Source organism: Puntigrus tetrazona, chromosome 17, assembly GCF_018831695.1.
Source record: "Puntigrus tetrazona isolate hp1 chromosome 17, ASM1883169v1, whole genome shotgun sequence".
Lineage (NCBI taxonomy): Eukaryota > Metazoa > Chordata > Actinopteri > Cypriniformes > Cyprinidae > Puntigrus > Puntigrus tetrazona.
In genome coordinates this window covers 3,886,464-3,898,067 of record NC_056715.1, presented here as the reverse complement: position 1 = coordinate 3,898,067, position 11,604 = coordinate 3,886,464, and the positions used below count along the sequence as shown (strand labels likewise).

General features: G+C 37.8%; 1 protein-coding gene across 1 annotated transcript in view; it reads right to left on the bottom strand.

Moving 5' to 3' along the window:
* Positions 1-5,930: 5,930 nt before the first annotated feature.
* The window catches only part of lrfn5a (leucine rich repeat and fibronectin type III domain containing 5a), a 41,118-nt gene continuing 35,444 nt past the window's right edge, over positions 5,931-11,604 (bottom strand). Inside the window, exon 3 of the mRNA XM_043262218.1 lies at positions 5,931-7,605. Coding sequence (XP_043118153.1) covers positions 6,621-7,605 — 985 coding nt within the window. The 3' untranslated portion in view covers positions 5,931-6,620. The remainder of the gene's footprint in view (positions 7,606-11,604) is intronic.

Here is an 11,604-nt window from a genome sequence, read left to right as displayed (position 1 = left end):
GCAAACTGCAGTGAAATCCAAAAATAAATAAATAAATTAACCAACTGTAATTCTAATTATTCAGTTTATTTATATCTTCATAGTATTTTCAGTTGTACTTAGTTGTACTTAGCAGTTACTACTTAATTCTATATATATATATATATATATATATATATATATATATATATATATATATATATATATATATATATACATTCTATACATATATATATATATATATATATATATATATATATATATATTTATTTATTTTTTTATATTATAATATAATATAATATAATATAACCTATACCCCATCAAAGCAGTAAAAACACGTAAATGTCCTAACATCCCTAACATTCCTGTCAATTCCATGTCTTTTCATTATTATTATTATCATCATTTTATATTCTTTAATATATCTAATTATGTCATTTTTGGTCTCCTCTATGACAGGTTTAAACCAGATAACGGTCATAAAATAATAAGCGTAGTGATGTAACAGCTCAGCTGTACAGTATGTGTGTCAGGAGATTCCTCATCAGATTCCTCACAGCACTGTTAATGCCAATCAGTGGGTGTCAGGCTTATGTCAGGATTACTGACGATGTCAATCAAGACTGACAGTAATCCAGATGCACTGAAATGCTTCCCTTCCGTTAGATGTGAATAAAGGGCGGTGGCAAACAGATCCAGTCGCTCTCTGTCACGTGCAGGAATATTAGTGTGCTGCGTCTCAAGACGTCTGTGACTCACCTCTTCAATGCTCCCTCCACCTCAATAAAACGGTCTGCTCACTAATAACAACATAAAAAATAAACTGCAGGGATCAATATCGTTGTTCTCATGTATCACTACCAAATCCTTTCGGGATTTCGGGTTAGAGAACAACAACAGGTTACACAACAGCAGCGTTTTGTTCCCTGGTGATCTTTTCTGGGTAACTCAAACTTTTTAACTCAACAAATTTCTTGATTTTTTTTACTTGAAATAAAATAAATATATAAAGATAAAATTAATAAAGCAAAAATGAATAACATTAAAAGCATACAAATATTATTCTATAATTTCGTTTTTAATTATTAATAATAAAATTATTGTATAATTCTCCATTAAAAATGTTAATATATTTTGATGAATTGTTCATCATTTATCAGTTAGTTTAATTAAAATGAGCATATATTTAAAACAAGAGTACAAACGGCAGACTACAACAAAAATTGTAAGTATATCTATCTATCTATCTATCTATCTATCTATCTATCTATCTATCTATCTATCTATCTATCTATCTATCTATATTTTTTTTTAATAAAGCCAGCAGAGAGGTATCTACTGTCAGAAGAGAAGAGGTTTAAAAAGTAGAGAGTGTTCTTCATTGACAGATAACATAAAATTGTATTTTCTTAAAAAAGAACAAAAGACTACTTTTATTTGACCTACTCTACGCATGTTATTTGTTATTTGTTTCACTTTTACCTTATTATCACTTTTGACTCCCCGAGAACAGAAACTTTATGTCTGACTAGATTTGACAATTCTAATGTTTCCCTTTACTTTTTGAACTTCCAAACTTTTTGGCCACGACTGCGTTTCTGTGTTGAGGAACTGACAGTGCAACACCTCAGATGTCTGGCAGACTTAACGTGGATCCTGTGTGTTCACGCTGAAGGTCTCTTTGAAGCGCAGTGCTCTCTCGCCTTTGATCCTTCCCTGATGTTTGCATCCCCCGTTCCCTCCACGCGAGAAAAACTCCGCTGGAGAAGAATGCGGTTAAAATCACGCTCTCCTTAAAGTGCAAATCAATGCTAATGGAGAGGAATCAGACCGCCTACATGTATCTTTTCTCATTAGTCTTCCAGTTCTTTGGACACGACGCACCAGACAAAAACCAAACTACTTTGCTGAAGTGTGCAAGAGGGGGCTTTTAAACCTCTCAGCCAAAGCTTTGGGGAAAATCATCAAAATAGCAGCTTCTGGGTTTCGGCCGCGCTAATTGAATGATGGCTAAATGGAAATAATTTTCACTTTCACTACAGTACTTTGCTTTCCAAAATGAAGACTCGTTGTAAATAACCTTGATAAGGTACGCTAGAGGTTTGTCTCGGGCTTCCCACAAATTCATTATTTATTTATTTTATTTTATTTTTTTAAAGAATTTACATTAGTGAAATGCACTAAACCCAGTACCCAGTATTAAAATAATTAAGAACAAGGGACAAATAATGCTAGGTGTAAGAAATCACCAAGGACACGTTAATTGCTAGATAGTTTTGGGGGGGTTTTTGTCTTTATTAAAGCTAGCAGTGCATTTATCCCAGTCTAATAGAAACCCTTGTTGCTTTTAGCAAGCATGTCATTTAAAACACTAAGGGCCAGATTTAGTAACAATTTGCACAATTGCAAACCCTTGTTGGCTTTAAAAACTACCATCAGGATTTACTAAAGACACGCAGAGAAACAATTGCAATGTATTTAATGAATATCCATCCATCCATCCATCCATCCATCCATCCATCCATCCATCCATCATCCATCCATCCATCCATCCATCCATCATCCATCCATCATCCATCCATCCATCCATCCATCCATCCATCCATCCATCCATCATCCATCCATCCATCCATCCATCCATCCATCATCCATCATCCATCCATCCATCATCATCCATCCATCCATCCATCATCCATCATCCATCCATCCATCCATCCATCCATCCATCCATCCATCCATCCATCCATCCATCATCCATCATCCATCCATCCATCATCCATCCATCCATCCATCCATCCATCCATCCATCCATCCATCCATCCATCCATCCATCCATCCATCCATCCATCCATCATCCATCATCCATCCATCCATCCATCATCCATCCACCATCCATCATCCATCCATCCATCCATCCATCCATCCATCCATCCATCCATCCATCCATCCATCCATCCATCCATCCATCCATCCATCCATCATCCATCCATCCATCCATCCATCCATCCATCATCCATCCATCCATCCATCCATCCATCCATCCATCCATCCATCCATCCATCCATCCATCCATCCATCCATCATCCATCCATCCATCCATCATCCATCATCCATCCATCCATCCATCCATCCATCATCCATCCATCCATCCATCCATCCATCCATCATCCATCCATCCATCATCCATCCATCCATCCATCCATCCATCATCCATCATCATCCATCCATCCATCCATCCATCCATCATCCATCCATCCATCCATCATCCATCCATCCATCCATCCATCCATCCATCCATCCATCCATCATCCATCCATCCATCCATCCATCCATCCATCCATCCATCCATCCATCCATCCATCCATCCATCCATCCATCCATCCACCATCCATCATCCATCCATCCATCCATCCATCCATCCATCCATCCATCCATCCATCCATCATCCATCCATCCATCCATCCATCCATCATCCATCATCCATCCATCCATCATCCATCCATCCATCCATCCATCCATCCATCCACCATCCATCCATCCATCCATCCATCATCCATCCATCCATCCATCCATCCATCATCCATCCATCCATCCATCCATCCATCCATCCATCCACCATCCATCCATCCATCCATCCATCCATCCATCCATCCATCCACCATCCATCATCCATCCATCCATCCATCCTCTTCAAACGAGCATCCAAGCTTCCGTTCAATTTGCTCCAAAATGCTTTCCTTTTGTTTTCTTTCTCGATCACCATGAAAATATAATCACAAAACAACTTCAGTGTCGCTAAATCATGAAAGGCATGATTAAACCTGTGTGCATGTACACTCGCATGTGTATGTTTCATTATTCCCCTGCACAGATACAGATAGGAAGCTTAGAGCAAAATATTATGCATGTGGATTTTAAGGATCCAGATGGCAGAGTTCATCTTCTGTCCAGCAATTCAGGACAGATAGATTTAGAGGATTTCAAATCTAGCTTACACATTTGTCCATCATTTATCATAAGCCAGATCTATATCTGGTTAAATTAAAACAGTTCATGGAGGGATGCTGAGTTGTGTAAGAAACAAAAGCAAACTGGCATTTTTTCCTTCGTATAATTTGACAATTATTTCAGCTTGGCATGAAATGTATTAGCATTTTTGCATGTAGCCGCCTGTTTGCCATTTTCTTGGTGTGTTAGACAGCTGGTATATAGGCAGAGACTGATTTAGGTTGTGTTCTGATCCAGTGAATCACTAATTTGACTAACATGTGCATCATCCAGCAGCTAGCAGAGATTGCTGGGTGTTGGGGTAGTTGTGATGAAACAAATTTAAGTCGAGGTTGGCTCATGTCAGAGATGCTGTGTAAAATGCATCTGACACAAACCTTGACAGAATTTTCAACCTGACATTTGTGATTGAACAAAAATACATATTTTTGTTCTAATGACGTCAAGTGTTTGTGTTGACGTGGGCTGAATGGCTGTTTCATGCTCTACTGTGCTTTTTCTTTATTTATTGCTTCAAAATTATGTTTTATTCTGATCTATATATATATATATATATATATATATATATATATATATATATATATATGTGTGTGTGTATATATATATATATATATATATAATTTTATAATATATAATTGTTTCAATTACAATTTTTCATTTACAAATAAAGTGATATCTTGTGGTGTACCCCATGGCTCGATTCTGGGCCCTTAACACATTATTAAATCTTTATTTACTTTTTGTAGCTGGCATCATTAATCGAATATCCTATCCGTTTATTCACTTGCATTTGTAAACAACTTTTTAAAATTAATTTTATCATCATTATTAGTTGTACATAGTATTCCAGTCTAAAATTGTGACGTGTGCTGGTTGGGTCAAAGATGAGTACACATTCTTGTGATTAGCGATCGTGCTTTCATTTTCCCCCGCAGGCTAGCTGCAGTTTTGTGTTCGTTCGCCTTTCTTGAGCTGGCACATGCCGATTAAAGACTTTTCATGACAGAAAAGAGGAGTGAGGGTAAAAAAAAAGTCAGTGCTCTTGACTAAATTTTGACAGCCGAGACAAACGATGCTCTGATTTCTGAAAATGAAGCTGAAGAAGGACGTAACGCATCAGCACCTGCCAGCCGGAAACCGTATGTGGTCAAAGAGATCGTCCTAAAGCTACTTATCATTAAGAGTCTAGGGCTTAAAGGGGCCATAGCAAGGACAATTTTATTTATAGTTTATAGATTCATTGTAAGAGACCATAACCCTTTATATAAATTTCTAAGTTGCATTTAAACTTGAGAGATACATTTTACTGTCCATCCATTTGGCTTTTATTGTAATAAGAGACTTAAGAGGATAATTCTTCCTGATTAGAACTTTTTATAAGCCGTTACTTACGTTGTGAAAAAAATATCACCTCCTTATACAAATATATGATATCGATAAAACATTATATTGTTTTTAGCACCCATCCCCTACACATCTTCTATGCCAGTGTGGAAATGATGTGATCATCTTTATCATCTTATAATGCAGATGCTTTAATGAATGATGAACCACAGAGAATTAGGTTCGGTTACCAAGGTGATTATTTCCTCACATTATCCTTGAGCTGGATTGGAGCTCACACTGAGAGGATAACAGTCTGAAAGCACCATCGCACTACGATATCTGTTTTGGCAGCAATGTTTCACCGTGGACAGTATTTATAGTAATTTTAGCGGAAAAAAATGCTGCGGCTTGTTGGGTACCGCAAGTGTATGGCAGATTATATTGTACAATAAAAATATAAATATAAAAATTTATATTTAAGAATGTGTACCATTACAGTAAATAATATGAAATGTGTGTATTTTATTAGCCATTTATTTCTATTCTGTTTGTGGTTCATGTAAAGACCAATTTTGACAAATTGTAAATATATAGGTCCTAAATTACAACACAAAAACAATAGTTTTGTTTTTTTTATTATTTTACACAACATAAGAACACAGCAGATGTTGTCTTTCTGTACATGTTTTTTTTTCAATGCCTTAAAACAAAGGCAAAATCAATGTCACTGAAAAGAAAACGCTTTGATTTTTTAAAAAATATCAATTTAATAACAGGTCCCAGTATCAAGTCCTTATATAGTTGTTGTTGTTTTTTCCTCTATAATATGCAGGAAATGTCATTTCCTTGAATAGAAAGGCTTTTTTGTGAAATCTCTTATGTTTCCTTCCATCAGTGTAACCGACACAAAGCACGTATCCAGTAGGAGCCTCTGGTAAGAGGACACAGGAAGGCACCGATGCTTTCCTCTTACCGTGACGCTTGGCGTGTGCAGTGAAGATGGAGGCGTGTCTCTCTCGGGTGATGGATCTTGCTCAGAGCGGCTCTCGCTCCTCCCTCAAGGCAAACATCCACATTAATCCATGGGTTTCCAGAAAACATTAATAAAAAGACAGCAGAAAATATGATTTGCGGATGGAAACAAAAGAAATGGTGCAAAACGTGCACATTCATACGATCACACACATTTATATACTATGAGCGCCTATACACACCCACCCCCACACACACACACACACACACACACACACGAACACACGTACACAATGAGATGCAGGCACTCCATCTATTCTCCAGCAGTCGTACATTCACACGGTGCTCTCTAGAATCCACTCTGAACTGGAAAATGCAGTTTTCTCACTGTCTAGATTGGAGTTCGCCATTTGGACAAGCATTCCGTTCACGGACATACTCCGCTTGCAAAACACGTTGCCCAGCTTCTGCGAGCCAATGTAGCAGTGATGTTTCGACAGGTTCTCGTTCAAAGAGTACCTGCGTTTGGCCCGCGCTCCTTCCACGGGCAGTGTCATATACTTGGACGAAGACGGACGAGCCCTCCTTAAAATCGGAGTGTCTTTGAAGCGGGATGGAGGGGGTGGAGGGGTTGGAACCGGCTGCTGAAGAGCGGTGGAGTTGTTGCGGTTGGTGTTTTGCGTCTCTGCGTTGAGCAACGCCTCTACTTTAGGCTCGGCGCAGGCCGCCGGGATGGGCTTTGGCGCTGGTTTGCGCTTTGGCTTTAGTGACCCTGAAGAGCCGGGAGTCGTCCAGCTTTGGCTTACCAGGGAGGTGGAGGTGGAGCAGTCTGGGATGGAGGTCTCTGAGGTGTGGGTTTGGGAATCTGGAGGCGGCGGGAGGGGAGCGGCGGAGCTCTTTTTGCATCCCTCGCCTTCCTCCAAGCTCAAAGCACCTTGTTTGGACGCGGATGGAGTGACGGTACAGCCCTGGGATTGCGCCCCGTTGGTTTGCGAGTGCACGTCGGTGACCGAGGTCCCCTTGCCGGAGTCGCCGCTGTTGCACACCTTGTAGCGGATCATGAGGATGATGATGAAGACGAGGACGGAGGCGACGATTATGCCCCCGATGATGATGATCATAGTTCCGCCCAAGAACTGGGACTGCATGAAGTGGCAGCGCAGATATTCAGATTCGGTGGTGAACTGAACGCAGCCCACAACGCGTGTAGCCGTGAGGGAGGTTATGCCGTCGTCGTAAATGGCCAACACGCAGAGGTCGTACTGCGTCCCGGCGGCCAGGTTATTCACCAGGAAGTTTTTACTCGTTGGGGGAATCATTCTGTTGGGCGAAGAAAGGAACAGTGTTAGAATAAAACATGATATGTTTCATTCATCATTCATTTATTAAACTGCCTTACACCTTTTCAACAACCTCAAGAGTGGTGCTAGTTCCAGCAAAATTTTAATTTACATCTTTTTCAGCTTAGCAGTAGGCCTGAGAGAATAATCTCTTACATATATGTATGGGGGGCGTTTTAAGTGCTGTAAACATGTCTACACTATTTAGCTTCTTCCTCTTTTTGGCAATTGATGTACGTAAACCTGCATAGTGACCAATAAGAAAAAGAATATATATATATATATATATATATATATATATATATATATATATATATATATATATATATATATATATATATATATATTTTTTTTTTTTTTTTTAATTTATTTATTACTCTAGTCATGATTACTGAAAAGTACAAGAAACAGTTTGGCTGCTTAATATTTATATATATATATATATATATATATATATATATATATATATATATATATATATATATATATATATATATATATATATATATATAACACCATTTATCGGGAAATAAATATTTGGTAACATTAAATTGTTTTAATGCTTCCTTGCTGAACAAACAGATTTAACTATTTAAAATAAAATAAAATAAATCTCATGCACTAATCAGAATTAAAAAAACAGTGACTACTCCAAGGAATTTAAATTTAATATTAAATTATTATTACTATGAATATTAAAATTCTATTAGAAAATACAAATTAAGCAATATATAATAATAATAATAATATTACTTTAAGGGGTCCAGTGGTATGATTGTCATTTTGGTTTGTGTTCAGGAATCAAAAACCCACACAAATATATGATTTTCATAATCTAAGCAGGATAGCAAAGACTCTGTACTAAGCTATTGATAAATATGGTAATATTCAAGTAGGATTTTCATTTGTGCATCAGGCTCAGGCACGAAGCATGCGGTGTACGTATTATACTATTCTGAGCATGTTATAACAATAAACACATAAAACAAACTGCGATATCAGGACTATCTCTTATCTCTACCATGTTTACTCTGCTGCAGGCATGTTTAATCACATAATCTGGAGAGCACGAGTCTGAAGCGGCGGTAAATCTGCTTCGGTGCTGTATCTACAGGAAGTCCTGCTGTACCTGCAGGAGCCTGGGGTCTGCTATCACTCTCGGAACCGTTCACTTCAGACGTGAACAATAGCATCTCTTATCATCCTTCCCCATGCGCCCCACCTGTCTCCTCTGCAGCCTGGCAAACATTCAGCTCATTCAGCCGGCTGAAAGAAGCGCTCTGTGATTTCCCATGCAAAGCGACTGGATTTGGAGCACAAAGGTTCTCAGTAGAAGCAACCTCGGTCAGAGCGTTTCAGTATGCTGGGTGAGAGCGGCCGCCGTCGTACATACAAATGAATGAGTCAAGCAATTTAATTGCAGGGTTGTTCTGAGTAACTCAGAGTGCGCTTAATGGTATCAAGAGGCTAGTTTCTAGGGTCACGTTTCACAAAATGGCTGAAAATATTTGCATGGCTCTACTCTTTGAGTAACTACTAATTTTATGCAGTGAGGCTTGAATATATCCTCCTATTTCTAGATGCTTCATTGTTAAATGTAACATCTAATTAGCTCTCTGCCTAGACTCTATTAGTGTCACTACGTCTGGAAAGCATAAGTTTCCGCTTTGTGGAGGAGTTTCTCGATACTAGCAGACAGTTGGCACTGTAAAAGAGACGAGGTTGAAAAGTTTACAATGCCTGGCAATGGCAACAAATACTGGGTAAAGAAAGGACAGAGAGATTTCAGTTAAAGGGTATACAATCTTACACAAATTAAAAGCCAAGTATTCAGCTAAATTCGTACTTGAGTGAAAGTAAGAAGTTTCCACCTTTAATTGTACTTAATATTTAATGGTAGCCTCAAGAGTGCTACTTACTTGGCTTGTGAAAAAGACTGATGAAATCAGCAGGGGCTTTCTCATTAAAGTAACTTTGATGCTCAAACTGTGCCGAACAGTCCTTTTTTATCACAGTTTCGTTGATGTTGTAGTTGTTCTTGGACTGATCAATGATCCTCTCCAGCCACATTTGCTTAAGGTTATAACATGCACTGTTTTAGATTAAAAGCTGAGGTGACTGAGAAACCCCAACCTCAATCTCATCAAAAAAAATAAATCTAAAAACGTGTAAAATGTAATTGGCCACAATTATGGACACTTTTTGAAGCACAAAAGCCTTTCTAACTCAGTAAGACAGACGAAAACATAGCTTATTTCAAAATAAGAGGATAGATATAGGCCTTAAGGAAATATATAAAGTCTTCAGTTTCTGCAATTTTTTTTATAAATCTCCATAAAATAACAACGCAATTAACCAGTGAGAAATCAACACAAATTCTGAGGAGTAGTGAATTGCGTTCTATGAATAAATCACTCAGTCACTTTTTATTATTTTAGTGCTTTTAACAATACAGTTTGTGTCAAAGCACTGAAGAGTATTAAATAGGAGAAAAAAAGTGACTAATGTATAATGACGAGATTAAACACTTAATGTTCTATTAAATGCGGAGACGGTCTCCGTAATGAAAATGACGAGAATCACTAGAAATTAAGTGTTCCCAGGATGTCAATGAAATTACAGGGATTAAAGAGAATACATTTCTGCCTTACAAATGCGAAGTGAAAATATTCACATTCAATGGCAATTGACTCGAATAAAGTTCAAATTAAAATTGATTACACTTCATTTTGACAGTGCACTTTAGAAATTAGCTACATGTCAACTACATATCAACTAATTCATTCTGCAACATTTCAACTCATTCATTTGTAACTATGTGTCTACTAACTCTCAGACTAGGCTGTTAACCCCAGACATGTAGTTGCAAATGAATGAGTTGAAATGATTAGGGTGAGTATAATAAGATGTCATATACTTGCAAAGTTTCTCATAGTATGACCCATCAGAGTAAAGTGTCAGAGATATTAAGCGGACACTCTACAAATACTCTCATGACTGCTAGTTGACGTGTAGTTGGGTAGTGTATATATATATCTTTTTTTTTTTTTTTATCATATATGATATACAACTTCTCATCCAATACTCTGTATAAGTCAGAAATACATTGTATTAAGAAAGTATGTGACATTTTATATTGACTTGCAGTTTAGAATCAGGAAGTTTTTAGAACTGCAAGAATCAGCGCAAGAGCCATCATCATTGTGCCCATGAGCAAGACACTTAACCCCAGGTTTAACAGGGGATTGTCTCTGTAACAAGTTCATGGCACTTTCTGCAGCTTTATCGCAGAAACAAATTCCACTGGCCTTGTTTTTGTGGTGAAAACTCGATTATAGTCTTTGTTTCACTGCGACCGGTCTGTTGCTAAATGTGTTAACTGAGAAGGGAGCACTTGATAACAACATGGGGTATCAGCCAGCTGCTTCTCTAGTAAAAAAAAAAATAGGTCGGGATGTATCTGTAGTCTTTCTGTGGGCTTCATTCTCATCATTTGTGAAAAGAGCTTCCCACACAATGTGCTCTGTACACAAATGATGAGGTAATGGCTTTGCTTCTGCAGTGTGTCTCATTGAACAGGAACGCTCATGGCCAGTGTGTGTTATTGTAATTAGCCGACTGTGGCTCATTTACAGCAGCCCATTGAGATAAAGTAAGCCAAAAAAATGAATCTTTTTTTTGATTCCCTCAAGCGAGTCTGCAAAGAACGTAATTATGAGAATGTATTAATGAGTACAGAGAATGTGAAAGGAAATACTGTTTGAGATAGCACTAAAACAGATTGGCATACAGTACAATGGTAACTGAATATTATCAGCGCTATGAACTACAGTTATTATTCAGTTTTCCACTTTAATATGCTCTCTGTAACACTTTTGCTAATCTGAAAATGGGTTCATGGATCGTATTCTGTCTTTTAACCATCAAACCAGATCCGGTAAGACAGGCTTAGGCTAGTTTAAGCCCTACATTTCAACAG